Here is a 20,125-nt window from a genome sequence, read left to right as displayed (position 1 = left end):
CTCGGGGCTTCAGACTCTGATGCGGAGAAAAGCGTCATGTGCCGGGCCACGTGCGGGCTCACTATCCAGCACACACCAACATAAGAACCAAAATAAAATCAGAGTGTTAAGTTCTTCGATCATTTCTGAGCCATATGCCATGTACCTGGGGGAACAGAAAACAAAATCGCTGAAGCCCCCACAGAAGCCCCCTGTCGGAGGAGCGGCCGGCTGCTGGACAGAGCTGGGCGCAGGCCCCATGCACTTGCTGCTGAAGACGCCGAGTCCTCAGCAGTGATGAGTGACATGTTTACATCGAGCACCAGCTTCGGGCGGACACCGGAGGGAGCACAAGCGTGACACTGGGGGACTGTGTCAACACACAGCAGCCGCCATCTGCTGACCCTCGGCCCCGGGAGGCGGAGCAGCACCTCTGCACCCAAGTCCGGCTGGACAGGCCAGATTCCTCTCTGGAAGGAAGCGCGGGGCGGGAGGTGAACCCTGTGTCTCACCTGCACGGGTTCCTGTCATGGGGAGGGGCGGGGAGGGTGACCTGCCCCAACCTGCTGTTGTTGGGCCTTCTGCAGGGACCCAGGGCAGAGGGGAGCGGAGAGGAAAAAGCGGGGCGGCGCCGAGAAAGAGAACAAATGCTTCCACGATTCCTGTTTCTCCGGAACCTTACTTCCAGGCAGATGCAGGCGGGCACCAGCCCCGGAACAGCAGTGGGGCCCCCATGACCCCCGACGCCCCAGGGACACTAAAACAAACCCTCCACTGGATCCCTGGCTCCTGCCTCAGTCGCTCCTCTCTGGGTGAAGCTCGGAGCCAGGCACTCTTCTCACACCTGCAGTTCCTCTCGGCTGGGCCTCACCGACAGCAAGTGCGTGTGTTTGAACAGTGACTGCTCGCCTTCTCCCGACGACGTGTCACGTGCAGGAAGAATCCGCCTGCCACTCTCTGCCACAGGCAGGCCCGTTTAGCTCCACTAAGCCGAGGCCCAGGGCGCACACATGCCCGCGGTCCAGAAAACAAACAAGCAAGCAGGGAAGGAGGCCACCACCAGGCAGGGCTAAGTGCTGGCCACGTTTATTTCACATCATGATCGCTGACTTCATTAGGCAGGTACAGAGGGGCACCCCTCCCTCTGAAGGGTTCCGCTGAGCAACGAGAGAGGGGGCAGAGGGCGCTGGAACAGCAGGTGAGGTGGACAGACCAGCAGGGCTCACGGGGACCGCCGTCACCTGCAGCCATGCAGAGTGGCCGCATGGAGCACTTCTGCCTCCCCAGGCGTCTGAGGCATGAAAGAGAACATGGGCATGGGGGTCTAGCTGGCCTGGTGTTAGAGTCGCCAGGCGCAGGCCACGGGGGTCTAGCTGGCCTAGTGGCAGAGTCGCCAGGTGCAGGCCACGGGGACGGCAGCGACAGGACACTGGTCCCGTCTCCCTTTCTGGCCCCAGAGGCAACATCGCTCCCAAAGCCCTTCCCAGTGCGCCCCAGAAAGCACTCGTCTAACTGGAGCGTCCAGTGGTGGTCAACAGGGAGCCCTGGCAGTGCTAGGGAACAGTGCCCAAGCTGTCTGTCTGGAAGGTTCTGGAAGGAACTTCCTCGTTATGACTCAGCTCCACCAGCAACTGCACTGAGGAGACGCGGCCTCGCGCGCACGGCCCCGTGAGTGTGGCTGCCCCTCTCCACGCAGCGGTCACCACCAGCGGTCCTGTCCTGCCATCTTCACCTGCTTCCTCTCTGGGCTCCGGCCTGTGGCGTGGCTCCCGCTGCGCAGCCTGGCCCGTGGGCTGAGCCGGGGGAGCTTACCCCGTCAGCGCCGCCCAGTCCACAGGGGTGAAGAACGGGTGTGATTTGATGTCTTCGACCCCTGCGGCTCCTGCGCCGAGACGCTCCACAGGGTTGAACTGCAAGAGCTGAGAGAGAAGAGCCCGGTGAGTCCCGGGGCAGTGGGGCACAACAGCACCCGAGCTCAGGGCCGGGACTCCTTGGATCCACGTGGTGCGGGGGTGCCCTGGCTGGCTCTCCCACACCGCAGAGCTCGTGACGGCCACGACTGGGCACTGCACAGAATGCAGGCAAGCCGGGAGCCTGAATCCTGTCCACCAGGAAGCTGGGGGTGCAGGGGTGTAGTTCCGTCTCCAGCTCCCTGGGAACGAGGCCTCACCAGATCTTTCATGAACCAAGACCTAGTCCCAAAGCAATTTCTTGGGACCAGCCGCCTTGCAGGAAGCTTGGTGAGCCAGGGAGGACACACAGCTGTCCCTGTCTAGGCCCGGGACCCATGGCGGCCACCAGCTAAGAAAGGACGTGGCTGGCACAGGCCCAACTGCCGCCTCCCCACCAACAGCCCCAATGAGCACAGGCCCAACCTTCGGCAGGTGTGCTGTTGGGTTGGGTTGGACCATGGGCGGGAGGTGCTCACAGGCAGGCCCAGGCTCTGCACACGGGGAGCCCAGACCCATCCCTGGCACTGCATGAGCCCCTGAGCAAGCACCAAGCCACAAATGGCCCAAAAGAAAAAAAAAAAAAAGTTGAGCACCTTTTAGTTGAGCATCCTGACACTGGCCAAGCGTCCTGCCTCTGTGGGGAGTCGGTTCTCAGACTGAGTGTTCCACACTGCTGCAGTCTGAGCATTCCTGACCCCCTAGGCCTTCGCTGCACTCTGTGACGTGCTTTATTTGTCTGGCTGGTTGGTTGGGGCCGCACCAGCAATGCTCAGGGATTACTCCTGGCTTTGCACTCAGCGATTGCTCCTGGTGGTGCCTGGGGATGAGACACCAGGGATGGAGCGGTGACAGCCATGTACACACACACATGTACACACACACACACACACACACACACACACACCACCTCCGCCCAGCCCTTTCCATGTGGCCTTTTTTTTTTTTTCTTTCCCATGTGGCCTTTTGAAGTGCAAAGTTTCCCATTTCCGCAAAGCCCACCTACCTCTTACCTTCGGTGGGCTTTGTGGAAACCTGTGCTTGCTCTTTCCTGGTCCCTGGGACCAGGCAGGGCTCCCTGCGCTGCCCCAGCCAGGAGTGAAACAGCCTTGTGCTCACTATGGCTTCCGCATGGGACATCTGACTTTTGCAACACCCCAGGCTGAAGACTTCCTTCACCTCGAGTAAACTTGGCGCCTTTACTGAAAAATCAATTGACCTTAAAAGTTTGGACTCTGATACTTGCTCTCATAAAACAGTAAAGAGGGCATGACAGGGCTTTAAAATAAGGAAAAATCAGAGATTAAGTTTTCCAACTTCATTCTTTGAAAATCATTTCAGATTTTCTAGATTTCCTGCACCTATTCATATAAATTTTAGAGTCAGCTAAAAGGTTTTCCAGGGGCTAGAGTGATAGCATAGCGGGTAGGGCATTTGCCTTGCACGCGGCCGACCCAGGTTCAAATCCCAGCATCCCATATGGTCCCCTGAGCACCGCCAGGAGTAATTCCTGAGTGCAGAGCCAGGAGTAACCCCTGTGCATCGCCAGGTGTGACCCAAAAACCAATAAATAAATAAATAAATAAAAGGTTTTCCAATGTCACTGACCATTTCAAAAACCCAGTTCTTACTATGTTAATTTTCATCTTATTTTTCTGTTTTTTATTTCATGGATTTTTTGTTTCTTTTGTGTGCTCTGACTTTGCCTTATCTCTCACGGTCTCCTTCTCTAGTGCACTCCAGGACAAGGTGAGATTTCGGAGACCTTTCTCCTTTTCTCACATCTCTAATGCCATAAATTTTCTTCACAAACTAATTTCCCAGCACCATATAAATTCTGATAGATCGTGTTTCTGCTCAGCTAAAAATGTCCCCTCCCCTCCCTGGGGCTTTCTCCTTTGTGACCTGGCTCCTTCGTTCTCAAGTGTCCGTGCTGTGGATCCGCCGCTGTCGGTGACTGGTTTCTAATGAACTGCTGCGGCCAGGCTCGCCGGGAGCTCAACCCCTTAAACACCGGCGCTCACCCTGTGGCAGAGCAGGTGACATGCGTCGGAGAACGTGCCACAGTGGATCACGATCTATTCTGCAGGCTCGACTGGCAGAGAGAGGCTCCGCGCCATCCCAGCCCGGCATGGCCCAGGGCAGAGCCAGAAGCAACGCCCCGCACAGAGCCAGCGCGGCCCCCAGGCCATGTCCTCTGCTACTGCGGGGTGACAAGCTCCAGGTGTGCCATGCAGGCTGATGACCAGCGGCCAGGTCAGGAGACCAACATGTGCAATGCAGGCCTCCTGCTGTCCTCCGTGGGCCTGCCCCTGCTTCCTAGGACCCAAGGCTGTGGCTGGCGCGAGACCTCCGCACTGCTCTGTCCCCCTGAGCTGCTGTCCCTTTGCACTGTCCCTCTGTTCCTCTGCACACTGGCCCTCCTCAATTCCTCGTGAAACCACCTCAGTGTACAGCGAGTGTCTGCCCCGGCTCCACTGTGTCCTGAACCCGTCGCCCAGCTCTGCCCTTGCCCAGCCCTCCCCACCTATCTGACCAGCTGGGTCTTTTTCTCCAGGTCAGCAATCTCGGACCCGAGGCCTTCAGCCGTCTCCGCCCCCGACGTGAAACATAAGCGCTTACCCTCCGCGCCACCTTCTCAAGCCCCCGCCTTTCCTGCTCCTCTAGTGCTTCGAGCCCTGTCGAACCCGTCAGGGGCCCCAGGCTATGCCCAGCAGTAGCCACACAGTCCTGAGGCTCAAACTGGGGTCTCAGATATGCAAAGCACATGCTCTGTCGCTGAAGCTGTCCCTCTAAGTCACACCAAACACTTGGACTGTATCTTCTTGCTCCTCTTTTATTTCACTGCACTTTATTGTGATGTAGGCAACAATCTACAGCAGCGTCCTTGTCAGTATCTCAGGAAAATGGTCCCTCCACCACCAGCTCCATCCCCTTCACTTTCCCCTCCTGTCTTTCCCGCGACTGCCAAGAGTCACAGGTGCACCTTCAGCATCACACTCCCATTCAGACTCCACCGACATGCAACAGCTGCTCCCCGAGCCCCCTGCTCCCCGCCTGTGCTGCCATTTGCTCTTGTGCTGTCTCTGTTCACGTCTGGGCCCAAGGCACAGTGTTGCCGTGACTGTTCATCTCACCTTACAGCTCTTGGGGAGAAGAACAAAGACCCTGGGTCTCCCAGCCGTCCCCCGCCTTGGGCTTCCTGGCCCGTGGGCAGCCTGGTCTGTCGTGCCCAGCGCTTCCTTGCCCCCCCTGTCATCACACCATCTGAAGGGTGTTCATGCTGGGCCCGGGACCTGTGGCTGCCGGCACTCCGTGGAGGCGCCCCCTGCTGGCTCCTGTGAGCCACTTTTCTTCCGCTGCTTCCAAACTCTTTTTGTCCTTCAACAATCTGCCGCAGGCCTGGTGGGGCTCCTGCTTTGCTGGCAAGCACGAATGCTCCTCGAGGACCTGGGGGTTTCCAGCCGCTGTTCCTCCTGTCCTTCTGCCCTCTGCATCCCTCTCCCTCTGGCACGGGTGTTGCGGTGGACTCTGGCCTCCCCACAGCAATCCTACCCTGCTCGTTTTCAGATTGGTCGTTTCCATTGTTCACCCTCGAGTGAATGGATCCTCTCCTCATCTCCTGCAAGTCTGCGGATACAATGATCCAGTGACTCTTTTCTCCTAGTGAATTTCCCACTTCTATGAAATGGGCTTTTGAGCACTTCCTCATGGTTCCTGTTTGTTATGTGTCTCCTCCTTGAGAATCTGTTTGTTGGTTCGTTACCACCGCATTTCCCCTCAGTTCTCTACATGTGGTTTCCTTTTCTTCTTTTACTCAACTGATAACCAATTAGAGGTTTCTGCTGAACCCCAAATCTGGGGACACTCAGGGACAATTTCTATTGATGCTATTTTTCCTGCATACAGGTCACATTTTTTCCCCTCTTTGAATGTCTTAAAATACTTGGCTGAAAACAGGACATTTTAGAGACTGTATTTTAGGAACTCTGGAGTCTGATTTTTCCCCATGAGGGAGTTATCATTGCTGTGGTGGGTTTGTTCTTTGTTTAGTAACTTGTTTCAACCAGATCTGAGAGTTGGTGACCCCCACCCTCAGCCCTCCCAGCTGTTGGCACCTGTCTTGCTTCTAAGTGTGGCTTTCTAGGGACCACTGTCTGCAAGGCTGAGTGCCCCCTTGTTGGGAAGGGTATGTGCTAAGCACTCTGGGCTCATCAAAGGACTTGAAAACTAGGCCGCTCAGACCAGCCCAGGCTCTTCCCTGGGGTCTCTGCTCCTGGGAACTGCCACGCTGCCTCCAGGCTGGCTTCCCGTCCCCACCCAGAAGACCATTCCCTCTGGAGCAGGCAGAGAGAGCCTGGGGCGCCAGGGCAGAATGCTACAGAGGAGGCAGTGTGGCCCTGTAGCAGGGCCGGGCCATGACCCTGGATCACCCTCCCCTACCCCCAGTGGCACCTCATAAGGCCCCATGCACTACATGTCCTGAACAACTTTCAAAAAAGAGGGAGGGAGAAAAGAAATGAGGGCGGGAGGGCGGGGCTCCCACTGCTGCTCCCTACATCTGGCCATCTGAGCCCCAGCCGCCTGAGGCTGCGGCAATCCACTGGTCACTGTCCAGAGCTTCCTTCTGCCACCTGGGTCCAATATCAGGATTTCTTTGCAGGGAGACGAAATTTCACAACTTCTGCCTACAGTCTTTCGAATCTGGGCATTTTCCTTTTGGAAATAAATATGGCCAGAGATGACAGCGAGTGCAGCTGAGCCACTGAAGGGACTTCTTTACGCCAGTGACACTCCTGCGAGAACAGGAAATCCCAGCTCCAGATCCAAGCGCTGCCTGGCTGCTCCGCTCTGTGTCCCTCCCTCCCGCCCACCAACCGCACCCCTCAGAGTGCAGCACCTCCACTCTGGAACAGTGGCTCCACGACCAGTGACCCTCAGAGGCGGCCAATGGGGGGTCCATAACAATGAATGACAGACATGGGAGGCGGGGGGGGGGGGGGTGCTCGCCTGCTGCTGGTTAACTAGCGCCACTCACAGTGGCTCTCACTGTCGCTGCTACTAGTGGCATGATTTCACCATAAAGGAAGCAATCTAAAGCTAGTCTGTCCAACCGAGAGCCAGCCGGAGGCCCCAGCGCTGGCCCCAGCATCGCACCACCAGCCAGTGAGCATGTCGCTGAGGCCACCAAGTCCACGGGCAGGGCAGCCTGCACCCCGACTCCCACTCCGTCCCAAACACACACTGTCTTTGATTTGTTCTGGCCCGGGCTCCCAAGGAGTCTCAGGGGCTCAGGGCTCTTGAGTATCACACAAGAGCCTGGGTCCCGTGGGGACAGGGACGACTCAGGATGACCCTACAGGGCACCAGGTGATACTCAGGAAACTCCAGACCTCACCCAGTGTTGCTCGGTGGAAAACCAAAATGAAGCCAAGACGACACCAGGCCTCGGCCCTGAGCAACCCTCTGTCCTCAGCCCCGACCCCTGCACCATCCCTCTGGTTCCCGTGCACTGCCCATCGAGGCTGATGGTCCAGGAATATTTTTATCAGAATTGATACTGTAGGGGCTGGAGCAATAGCACAGCGGGTAGGGCATTTGTCTTGCACTGCGGCCGACCCGGGTTTGATTCCCAGCATCCCATATGGTCCCCTGAGCACCGCCAGGGGTAATTCCTGAGTGCAGAACCAGGAATGACCCCTGTGCATCGCCAGGTGTGACCCAAAAAGAAAAAAAAAAAAAGAATTGATACTGTAAAATAAGCACCAGGAGAATATCCCAAATCTATCCCATCCATTTTTCAAAATCAAAGCATGTTTACTGAATATAAATTTTAAAAAACAATTTTTAATGTGAATGATATCATTCTAATCAAAATGTTCACTATCCAACACTGATAAAAAAAATCTAAAAGACCAAATACTGCTATGAATTTGCTAGAACAATAGCCCTGTTTTAATTTTTCAGGAGGTGTAAAAATGTGTACATTATCTCTCTGTCACAGCCTGCCCACTGCTGTTTGTCCCCCAAATATGACATCACTACGAAATTCCAATAAAAGTTCTAGCTCTGATTTTCACTGAGGCCAACTTAAAAGTCCACAGTGTCTGCTGCTGAGCTGCCCGCTGAAGTGCCCCAGTGTCCCAAGGGGCTGACCATCTTGCGCATCTGCCAATTCAAGTGTCACACCAACTCTCCTGGGGCCAAAGAGAATGTGGCAGACGGTGGGAGACAGACCAAGGGCAGTCCTGCAGCCCCCCAAGAAGCAGCGAAGACCCCAGCATTGCGGCCCATCTTCTCACAGAAACGCCTTTTCCTCAAACAATCTTCCCACTGACAAAATAACCGCGAACAACCGTGCAGAGCAGGAGGCGCGGACACGGCTGCCTGCCGGGCCTGGGATGTGGATCTCTGTCACGGCCCCTCACCGGGCCCGCTGCTCTCATGTCAGCTTCCCTGCACGCCATTCACAGGTAGAGTGGGTCGCCAGGGACCAGGGGTCATGAACCCTATGGGGAAAGCAGGAGCTGGAGCCCGGGGGAAATCTCCCCATGCACAGCCAGCTTCCATAAATCAGTCTGGATGCTGGAGAACGACCCCCATGACCTGTGAGGTAGCAGGAGAGGAAAACAGATGACAAACTGCTGACCGTGGTCCAGACCCCTTCCCTTTCCGGATGCTGTTTCCGTGATAATGGGGGGCCTAGGGGTATGCACATTTGCCCCCAGCCCCCCGTGGCTGCCCTCTGCGCTGACACAGGAATTCCAGTTCCCCTCTCCACAGTGAAGAGCCCAGAAACAGCGGCTGCCAGACTCCAAGAGGGTCCCTAAAACCGACTCTGCTCCGATCCAGAACCCCACCCTGTCCTCCCCCTGGGAGCTAGGTGCCCCCACCTATGCCAGACCTTCAGCCCGAGGCTCAGTGCCGGCTCGGAAGCAGTGTTTCAGCTTCCCCGCCTCCCACGTGGAGCTTCCGGGACACACCACAGTCCATGTCTCCATCTCACCCGCCTGGTGGGCCAGAGAGACCTCCAGGGCCATCTCCCGCATCCCTCCCCTGCTCTCCACTCACGATAGCACGCCAAGTCCTTCCCAAATAGAGGCTTCTGGCTCCTTTATTGCAGCCACACGCCACCTCCTCAGGCCTACACCCATGCGCCCACCCAGAGGTACTTCCATCCTTAGCCACTGGATCCTCACTTGCCAAAGTGGGCTCAGCAACTCTGTGCACGTCTCTGGGAAGTGAACAGACGGAACCCACAGCACCACAGCAGTGTCTGCGGCCAGAGCCCAAAGCTGCTAGACAAGGCAATGTGCATTTGCACAGGCTGTCCACTGGGGGGCCAGGAGGAAGAGGAGAGTGGCACACAGCGTCAGCCTTGCAAGCATGCGGTCACGAGTTCTAATCCTCTGTGTCCCACATGCACCCAGCACAATCCTGGCAGCTCCGACATCTGCTACCCCCCCAAAGCCACAAGTAAATCTCATTGCGGTCTGGGGGTGAAATATCACACAGGGCACAACACCCGGCAAGCACCAAAAGATATGAGCTCCCTGGTCGGGAAGCAGGACCTCTGAAAGCACTAGGGGCTCCGAGGAGCACTGAGGGAGCTGAAAAGGGGCTCTGGGAGTACTGTGGAAGCTCCAGGGGAGCACTATAGGAGCACTGCAGAGACCCCAGTGAGCAGTACACCACTTACCCGTCCAGCAAGCATGGGGCCCAGCTGACGGAGCCCAGCCTGTAGCACCCTGAGCGCCACAGCCAGGATGGAGATGGCGGCCCCAGCAGGAGCACGGGGGAGGAGGGCGCAAAGGGCCCAGGTAGGCGCATCAGCAGGACACTCTCCCCTCTATACTGTGCATGGAAATTTGCTTTTCCCAATTCACAAATAATCAAGCTCCCTACACCAGAACTCAGTTCCTGATCTGTCTGACGCTGCCTGTGAATATCTAAGGGGACTGACTCACCTGCTGGACGAGGGAGCGTGCCTCTTCTGACACGTGGCCAGGCACGTCCACCGTTGTGTGTGTGCTGATCCCCGCCGGGTGGCACTCGAGCAGAGTCTGCAAGACACAGCAGCAGTCTCACCCTGCACAAGGTCCACTGTCTAGCGTGGGAGGGGCGTGGGGTGGAGAAGCCCCAAGAGCGCAGTGAGAGTCTATGGGGGCAAGGGCAGCCCCCCAGGAGCCTCAGCTGGAGGGGCTGGAGGGTACACTGTCACCTTGGAGTCAGGGCCACCAGCTCCAAGTACCCAGTGTGCAGTTCCCGTCTCCCTCACGGGGCTCCCCATCCTTGATCAGGAACGGGCAGGAAGTGCTAGGGGGAGAGGTGACAACTGGAAAATTATGTCTCCGGGTCTGGGGCAGATGACGGGCACAGCAGAGCCCCCTAACAGCTCCCAAAGTCCCTCAGGGCCCGCCCCCACTAGCACTAAGCAGAAGATGCAGAGGGGGACCCTCCTCCATCCACGGCACTCCGGGATCGCCGGCTTGTACAGTGTCGAGAACCTGCATCTCTCGCGCTCGCTCTCACCTTGCCCGTGAGAAGTTCGAAAAGCATGGCTCCCAGACTCCACCAGTCACAGGCCTCCGTCTCCTCGGTGATGGCTCCAACCTCTAGACACACCAAAAAAGGTTGATATTAACATTCCGGAGGCCAATTAGACCCGAATTAACATGCGTGCGGGGCGCCTGGGCAGTGCTGACAGAGCAGATACTGAGGCCTCCCGGCTTTCAAAATGCCTGAAAGTTACTCGCCCTTCAGTGACCTCCTGGGTTTGCATTTTTTTTTTTTGACACAGTCATACATTAAACTTCAGCTGATGGAAGGACACCTTCAAGACACCATCCCTGAGGTGCGGGCCCCACACCAGCAGTCAGCACTCCGCTTCCACTTTCAGCTGGAGAAAGTCAGGCCAGCGGCAGCTGGGGCCATCTTCTGTTCCGGAATCATGTTCCAGGTTACAGAGCTTCAAACATCACTAGTGCTGGGAGTGATTATCCTTTTGGGGGCAAAGTGGCCAGAAAAGGGCCCTGTTCAAAGTCATGCAGCACCAGGGGCGACACGGGGGATGACCCCTCCTCCTCGTACTATCAGGAGTCACAACATGTGCGCACACGCGCACACAGAGTCACTCACAGGACAGATCTGACATTGTGGCGTCTGGCAGAACAAGCTCCCACTCAGGTGGCAGGCACACTGGGCAGCACCCATGCTGGGGAGCATTATCTTGGTCGGGGTAGCCACAAACCAGCAGCAGCTCCCCTCACAACCCTTGTGGCACCGAGATTTCCAGTCCTGTGTCCTTCCTCAGTGACAGGACATCCGATCTGTGGGCCTGGCCACACCCTCCCCAGCCCCCACCCCACCTCCAACTCCAGTTTCTAAGCAGCAGGGCCTGCACCTGGGGAGTGGGAGTGGGCGCTGCCACCTCCCACACTCCCTCTCTCCTGGGGCTCCCAGCACTGCCCCGCAACACCGGCAGGCACTGACCAGTCAATCCAAACCGTTGCAGGAGGGCAAGGAATTGGCAAGACTGACTGGAACCCCGCAGAGAGCCTGCTCGGGCGCCCCAAAGCACATGCCCAGCCACACGGCCTCTCCGGCTGTGCATCACTCGGGCCCAAGCACTGGAGCCAGGGACCGACTGTGTCAGGTCCATGCCACGGGGGCCAGCTCTGCAGTCCTCACTTCAACAAAGGACAGGGAGGAACCAACAACTCTGAGATCTGCCTCGGGCAGCGGGAACGTCCATCTCACTGTGTTCACCGCGTGCAGACGGCGAGGGCAGACACAACGTCCCGAAAGCAGGGACCCATGTTCTCCTGCCCGCCTGATGTGGCCAGACGGGCAGAGGGTTGGCCCAGCTCAGTCCGGAAGCCCAGGGAACCCGCCCGCTCGGTCTGTAGGAGGAGGGTCAGGTCTGAGCTTCCAGCCGAGAATTGGCTCTAAACTCTGGCGTTTCTACTCCCGAAGACTCCTGTCTCTGGGATGAGATGACACCAGCCCCGTGCTCAGTCACGACCAGAGGCATCCTCATCCAGTGCTCACCCGCCTGTGCTCTCGGGGGCCTGGGGAAGGGCACTAGGGTCTAGAAACGGGACGAGCAGGCAGCAGCCATGCACAGGCTTCTGACTCCCGCTCAGGGGCCACCAGCCCCATACAGCTCATATCAGACCCACAGGTTTGCGGTTCACCACGCAGGCTCCACCGACACTAACAACTGCCCCCGGCGCCCCCGAAACTCCTGGCACCTGCCACACATGACAGCTGCTCTCCAGAGTCTCGCTCAAAGCTGCAGCTCTCCCAGGAGTCTTAGCCCCTTCACACCCAACACCCCACCAACTCTTTATTTGAAGTGAGCCCCCAAGAGAACCCCTTTCTGCCTGACTGTGGCCCTGCCCTGGCAGGCACCTGTCACAGGAGCCAGGGCGGGCAGTGAGCACCGTGGCTGGGGCGCAGCCCTCACAAGGACTGGCCCTAGGTCCATCCCAGCAGCACTGCCACCCCCTCCCCCAGCCCTGTGTTGGACCACCAGCCTAACAGGCCAAGGACCCTCTGCTGTGAGGGTCCAAAAATACCACCGGCTGCCAAGGGGGGTGCCTGATAAGCCATGCAAGGTGAGGTCACTCAGAGCGCACGGAGGCGCAGAAGCCGCCCTGTCCCCACCCCCGTGGCCCACAGCCCCCAACATGGCACTGTGACCATCCCACCCTGTCTCACCTCCCTGCACCCCCTCTCCCCTTGCTGACGGTGATGGGCACGTGGCTCCTCCAGGCACCTCTGCCTCCCCAGGGTGCTGCCATCCCCAACAACCAGCCTGGACACTCCCGGCCCATCTTCATCAGAAGCGACTCCTGGCAGTGCCTGCGGCCGACGCTCTCTCAGATGGCCTGCCTGGGCAGGGACCCAGCAAACAGTGCAGCTGGGAGCACTGTTCCACGGGGCCGAGTGCAGTACCTGGGTATCAGCTGAGAGCACTGCTCCACGGGGCCCGAGTGCAATACCTGTCTCAGTGCGCGGGGCAGCCAGCACTACACAGGCTCACACAGCAGCCAGAAAGAGACGGTCTGCAGTGCGTGCATTCTGGGAGAAAAGGCACCAAGTGTGTCAGTACCAACTGCCATGAGGCTTTCTTTTGTTTTCAAAGTGATTCTTTCCTCTGGTGGTGGGAGTGATGCAGGCTTGGAAGTACGAACGATGATATGAACCTCATCAACCAGATCACCTCAAAGAAAATAATCCTGGTAAATACGTATTTTCTAAAAATCTGAATTTAAGAATTCAACCCTCTTCTGGAAAAGAACTGGCAATAAGCGAACATACCAGTTTCAGAGGCAGAGTTCTCTACTACATTACAGAGCACGAAACCACATCCTCAGAGACCCGAAGACCAAAGCTCTGGACATGCAGCCTGAGAAGCGAGCGGGACTGTCTGAAGTCCTACAAATTCTCTCGGTGTCCAATAGGGTATCCTCGAGTGGGGTGGGGTACTGCAGCATCCCAGCTACTCCTGGCAGGGCCTGGGGGACCATCAGGTGGTGTCGGGGACTGGCATGTGAGCACCCCCAACCCAGCACCAACTAAGATTTCGTGGTAGGCCCGGCTAGCCCAGGAGCATGTGCCTTGCGTGAGAGAGGCCCTGAGCTCCAATCCCTGGCGCTGCAAGGAGAGTAAAGACAATAGATGCTATTCTTGATTGTCAGGAGTGCGCTAACTCTCTCTCCAGGGAAGCCAGAGAAGGGGCCGAAAGCAAGCCCTGGGCTGGCACCGCGGCCCACACAGGCCCCAGGAGGTGGCGAGCAGGCACATGGGCGAAGGCAGGGCGCCGGGACGGCCCCACACGACCCCTCTTCCCCACAGCATCTGTTGCTAATTGAAAGGGACTAGAATGACAAGACTCGAGTCGATTTCCCTCCCCAGCTCTCGCTGTGTGTAAAGATTTTCCACATGGGGGCCAAGCATTAGTCTTCCACTGCAGCTGATGGCTAAAGAGCAAAGAGAAAGAAACACAGACGAAAGCTTTTTTCTAATCCAACAATGTATGGAATTAAACGGTGACAAGAGGGACAGCTCAGTGGACCTTCTGTGAGCTCGGTCGGCTGCCGCTCCGTCAGCCCAGCCTCCACCTCTGCGGGCAGACCCGGCCCCGTTTGCTGTCTGCGTCACCCTCCCCACAGAGGGCCCCTCCATGATCCTGCCAGGCCAGCTCTGGACCCAGTGCCCGTGTGGGACATCCCCAGCGTGCACCATGCACCTTGAGCATCCAGCACTAACTTCCACACCTATCACCTCCCAGGCAGACTCAAAATCCCAGTTGCAGAAGCACATTGGGTGCTAGTGAAACACGGGTGCGAGCGCGTTACCTGGTGACTGCATGGTCTGGGGAGAGGGGCAAGGGGCCCAAGGGGTGCTGGAGTAGGTTCAGGTGCCCCTCTGTGGAGCTTGCCAGCCTCCTGGGGCCCTGGAACTGAGGTCTGAACAGGAAGCAGGCAGGTGACGACTCAGGGCCCCCCGACCCTGTCCGGCATAGGGACCTGGCAGGGGCCTGCTGGCTGGATGCCAGCCCAACCTGCGTAACTCCAATTCCACCTCCTGGGCCTAGCTCAGCAAGTGGAGCACTGTCTCAGGAGTTCGCAAGATGCACAATTGCCCACTACTAAGATCCTGCCAGCCCGCACCAGCCCCTCTGCTCTCAGGCATCTCAGGCAGGAGAGAACCAACAGCGCCAGTCTCCACTGAGCACGACCACCTCCACTCGGAGGTCACCGAGGGCCCCAGGTCCCGAAGCAAAGTCTTGGAGCAAAAGGCAAAGGCCCGTGCGCTAAGGAGCACCTCTCCCTCAGCACGAGTCCTCACGGGCTGTCTGTGCGGAACGAAGTGCTCACGAGTGTGAGATCAGAGGGAGAAAGCACAGTGGGGAGCGGAGCCTTGCAGGCAGCCCGCCCAGCGCCGGAGGGTCCCCCGAGCCCCACAGGCCAAACTCTCGAGCAGAGATTCAGAAGTCACACCACCAGGCGTGGCCCCCCAAGCCAAATCTATATATCTGGTATATATGAAAACTACATGTAGAAAAGGAATGCTCCAGGGGAAGTCCTGGAGACCCAAACTGACCCAGCTCCAGACTCAGCGGAAGGAGGGGGCAGTCTACATCCCTCTTTAGCCGGGGGTGGGGGAGAGACAGGAAACTGAAGAGCTGCCCGAACCACGGTGGACCGAGGGGCCAAGGCTGCAGGCCCGGCTGCCCTCGCACACAGACCCGGCGTCAAGGGTCAGAAGAGCAGCAGCCCAGCTCAGGTCGCCCTGCACCACCGGGGGTCACTCCTGAGCAGAGAGCCAGGAAAAGCCCCCAGGTACTGCTGAGTGTGGCTCCCAAAATAAAAATGAAAAGAAAAAAAACTCTAGAGTCTAGAATCATAAAGAAAAATACTCAGAACAAATGAGGCTTTAGAATGAAATTCCTTTTATGTTCTCAAAGCTTAGGGTCATCTCACCACCCCCGTCCCCAGTACCAGGCAGGGTGACAGACAGTCTCTGGACTAATCTCATCAGCAGCTCTTCCTAAGGAAGAGGTGTGTACCCACAAAATACCCAGGCTGCAGCTCCCGGGGTCCCCACCAAGGGGCCAGTCCCTGATGGAGTGACCCCAATAGACGCAGGGGGATGGCGAGCATACCCCGCCCGGGGCTGCATCCCAGGTTCCAAATTCCAGAGGCTCAGAAGCTCCTCCTCATCCTGGCCCCCCCGAAACACACATAAGTCCCATGAGGATGTGGGGAGACACGGGGGCATTTTCTCTTGGACGAGATTCTCTCCTCTATGCAGCAGACAGCTGCCGAGCCCCCAAGGAGAGAATCACTCTAGGACAACAGGAACTAATGGTGACAGGCGGACCCTTGCTGACCATTCTAGAAGACTGGAAAGACCGTGTGTTCAGGAGAGCTGCTGTGAGTGCCGCTCACGGGCAGAGCAAACAAAGCGTTCATGTTAAAAACTTGTTTACTGAAAGCTTTGTAACTTTCCACATGGTGATTCTATAAAAGAATAAAATATATAATGAATAAATAAATAAATAAGAATAAAAAATTAAAAACAAACAAAAAAAACTCTGTTTAAACATCAACCACCTACCTCACTCCATCCAGATGAGTCCCACAGGCCCCCTCACCTTGTTCTTTCTCCTCTGGTAAGAGTCCTTTCTAGGACTACAGCAAGAGAGATAGCTGTATTTCCTGGCTCACCCCCCATTTCAGAACACATACTTACATCCCTCCATCATCTGAGTCAACCCTTCAGCCCTACAAAGCTCCATGGCATCACCCGGAACCTCAGCTCAGAGCTCCCAGGCCTCTCCCCTTCAGCAGCCTTGTGGCTCAGGCGTCTGGCGTCTTAATCCCAACCAGCTCTAAAACTCATCCTGGCTTTTTTCTTCCCAGTGACACAACAGTCTCCATAAACTGCTTGTCTCAACCCTGGATACTGAAATTTGTACAAATTCCACAGAAGAGCAAAACTATTTACTTAGTTCTCCACATGAAATGGTACTTTTGGCCCCTTGGGTGTGAGAAATCAATTATTATCATTAGGAAAGAAGCATTTCTTGCTTAGTAACATGGACTTGAATTGTGACTATATGTTATTTAAGAAAGGTTTCAGATGATTTACTGTCTTTGTTTTCTTGGCACTCAGCAAATCTCTTAATTATCACTGGGGAATGAAGACCTAGACAGTCAAAAGCTGGGCGGGTGTAGGACACAAAAGGAAGCTTGGAAGTTCTAACTTCATCTCTATATCCTTGGCCTAAAATGGAAAACTGCCTCCTGATGTTTTCAACTGTCTGCAGCCTGAGTCATACACCTCATCATCAGACGCAAAGCTGGCCCATGACGCACCATCAAACATGGGGCTGTCCCATGGAGCACCATCAGGAGCACCACCAGATGTGGAGCCATCCCACAGGGCACTATCAGGAGCACCGTCAGGCATGGGGCCCTTCCATGGAGCACCATCAAGCCTGGGCTTCCCACAGGCACCATCAGGAGCAACAATGGGAGTGGAGCCATCCCACAAAGCACCGTCAAAGCACTAGCAGGCATGGGCCATCCCACGGAGCACCATCAAACGGGAAGCCACTCCACAGAGCACCGTCAGACCCAGAAGTGTCCCAGAGCATAGCACTGGAGCAGCAGCATCCCCAGGGCCAGTGTGGGTTTGGGAGGATATGCAGGTGAGGAGCCATTCTGGGGCGCTATGCTCGGAAACTTAATTCTGCAGAGGCTACAGCACGGTATCTGTTTCACTTTCGTTGACAGCTGTGAGGTGCTTCCAAGTGTGAAATCGCAGAAGAGAGGAAGGCAAAGGGGTGATTTGACATCTGGGAGCATGGAGATGGGATGCACTTGCTAAAATGCATTTTGGACTCCTTCAATTTGCACACACTTTCACTTACAAAGTCTCAAGCCTGAGAAGAATTCAATGAGAAACAGCCATGTAGATTTCAAGCACTTGTAAGAGCGCATAATGGGGTGGAAAATGAAGGTGAAGGACGGAGGAAAGGATCTGTCTCAACCTGTGAAGACTATAACGGGCGCTGAAGTGACTGGATTAGCATAAGAACAAACACATAAACAATTTAAGCACTCATGTAGATTGCATATTAAACTTTCAGATGTAGCCTTTTGCATTTCATATGCTTAATATTATAGGTCTTATTTGCTGGCCGCTGCTTTAATGGATGAGAGTCAAGTCTAAGGGAAAAAAAAATACTAGTATAAGGAAAAATTACTTCCCTGACTTCTATTTTTCCCTTTTAGTTGGGATGCTATTAATGAAAACTCACTCTGATAGTCCTCACTGAAACAGTAGACAAGACACTTAGAATCCTTGGCGTCTGCATCCCTGTATGTGTATGGACGACAACAGGATGACAGCCAGGGTGAGTACAAGGACATTTTCTGGAGAACACCAATTTGCTCCAGTTTTTTATTCTGCAGGATCTCCTGAAGAAAACAGTAACGGTGACCGGGAATGTCCCAGGCTGCCGCCCACTCACTGTCCTCAAGCCACCGGTCTGAGTTCCCAGCATGTGAAGAGGCAGTTCCTGCGACCCATGTCTGCTGGGGATGGACCTTCCTGGGAGCCTTCTGTGACCCCACGGCCCACAGGGCCCCACTCCCGGCGATCACATTGGTATTCCCCAGGCACCAGGCTGGCCGGCAGCTGCAGCCATTGATGTGTGTGCCGTTTCCACAGATGTCGGACAGAGAAAACGCCACTGTTTTTGTCTTTCTGCTGCCTGAATTGTTCCTTTTAATATATTTTTTGGAAAAGGAAATTAAAAATCTGGGGGGGTAGTTTTTAAAAAAAACTTCTTCCTCTGGTCTGGAAGTCAAGCTGTGGAGAGTCCTTGGGGCGTCACTGCAAAGACTATAGCTGTTTAGAACCCAAGATCGCCAAGTTAGCAGAAACTAAACTTAAAGAACAGAAGGGGATCATTTGCATTTCAAAATTTATCTTCTTGCTTTCCCCTCAATTAGATGAAAACATGTTGATTCACAGGTTCCTGTGTGTGTTTTTTCTTCTTTAAACTTATTTATAGAGTAGAATAATGGCCCCCTGCTGGCTTGGCACGTGCCCAAGTTTCTGCCCATGTCAATCGAATCTGTTACTGGAATTTTTCTCAAAAATAAAAGGCACACCATCCACAAGATGAAAGATCCACAGTTGATACCCCAGAGCACAGGCAGTGGGCGATGTTTTCGGGACAAATAGATAAGAATTCCCAGGAGGGGGTGGGTGCAAGAGGTCATGTGTCCCTCAACAGAAGCACAGTCTGGTGACGTCTGAGTCTCAGGCCGAGCAGCAGCTGCTGGCCATGCTCGGGAGTGGCCTGGGAGGGGAGGCTGGAGTCGGGGAGCCCAACCCTCCGTGTGCTGAAGGGTGGCCAGGGCACCAGGCCCCTGTTTCCCAGAGCTGACAGGTGCCCCTCCAGGAAGGGGGGAGGCCTACTATGTTCTTATATAGCAAGCCCTAAGCCACTGTTTTGAGACAAACAAGGACTGACAAATTTTGCTCTACCTCCCCTGGCACTAGAAGCAAAGTCGGGTCAATCTGAGTGAGCCGTGTGGCTCTCGGACCCACAAAGACCCAAAGCAACCCAGAGCAGCTTCACTCGTGAGACCCTGCAGCTGAGGCCACCACCGGCATTGTTCCATCCTGTTGCGAGAATAAACTCCTCAGCCTCAGCAAGGCTGAGACTCTCCACTGTCCAATGTGTGTCGCGATGCCTGAATTCCTCCCAGACGCTCAGACAAAGCCTGCTCAGACTGAAGCTTTTGTTCAGGTGCCTGCAGGGAAGGGCACCAGGAAGGGCCGGCAGAAATCCATCAATGGCCGAGCGCCACCTCCTGGCCAGCCAGGAGAAGTGCGGTTTCAGGAGGAGAGCGTCAGTTGGGGCAGGGGAGGGACGGCGAGGACTGGACGGGCCCAGGGCTAGGCCCCCAGAGCACACGCACCGCCCCACACAAGACACGCATGGTGACCACGGAACCAGAAGCGGGGTCACTCTCAATCCAACAATGCCCAGGACAGGTGATTTTCATGAGGTCTGTATGTCACAACACTGGGGGGGCTAATGGAAAGGGGTCCCCAACCACCCAGGGGAGTGGTGGTCAGTCGGAGTGAGAGCCCAACAGCTGGACTAGGGCCTGCGGATGTGGTGACCCCGTGGAGCTGGAGTCACCGGGCACAAGCTTCCCTGAAGCACTCTCCAGGCCCAGGCACCAAGGCCTAACAGTCTCATTTACAGAAACTCCAGAACTCAGTTTTAATCCTAAAATCTTGATTTTATATTTTATATATAACTTAATCCTAAAAGTTGATTATGACCGACAAATCTTCATGTACATTAAGACCTAAAATTTCATTTCTTATCAAACTTAAAAAAAAAAAAAAACCCAGCAAAGAGGCCCTGCTCCCCTGAGCCCAGCAAGAGTGACCCCTCTGAGCATAGGGCCAGTGGGAGCCCTAAGTACTGCCAGGCGAGGCACCAAAACCAAAATAAATGAAAAACACATAAACATAATAAGGTCACTGTGAAGATATTTTTGTTATTCCATTAACTAAACCAACTGGTCAGGCTCAGGCTTGGTTTCACTTTTTGGCCATGCCCTGCCGGGCTCAGTGCTCACACCTGGCTG

General features: G+C 55.7%; 1 protein-coding gene across 2 annotated transcripts in view; it reads right to left on the bottom strand.

The window, feature by feature from the left end:
• Positions 1-1,020: 1,020 nt before the first annotated feature.
• The window catches only part of RPS6KC1 (ribosomal protein S6 kinase C1), a 100,687-nt gene continuing 81,582 nt past the window's right edge, over positions 1,021-20,125 (bottom strand). For both annotated transcript variants that reach the window (XM_055144464.1, XM_055144465.1), the window contains 3 exons: positions 10,461-10,543; positions 9,896-9,991; positions 1,021-1,898 (listed from right to left, as the gene is read on the bottom strand). In XM_055144464.1, coding sequence (XP_055000439.1) covers positions 1,788-1,898; positions 9,896-9,991; positions 10,461-10,543 — 290 coding nt within the window. In that variant the 3' untranslated portion in view covers positions 1,021-1,787. The remainder of the gene's footprint in view (positions 1,899-9,895; positions 9,992-10,460; positions 10,544-20,125) is intronic.

This window comes from Sorex araneus, chromosome 7, assembly GCF_027595985.1.
Source record: "Sorex araneus isolate mSorAra2 chromosome 7, mSorAra2.pri, whole genome shotgun sequence".
NCBI lineage: Eukaryota > Metazoa > Chordata > Mammalia > Eulipotyphla > Soricidae > Sorex > Sorex araneus.
The sequence above is the reverse complement of the archived record's forward strand: the minus strand, read 5'-3'. Positions and strand labels throughout refer to the sequence as shown.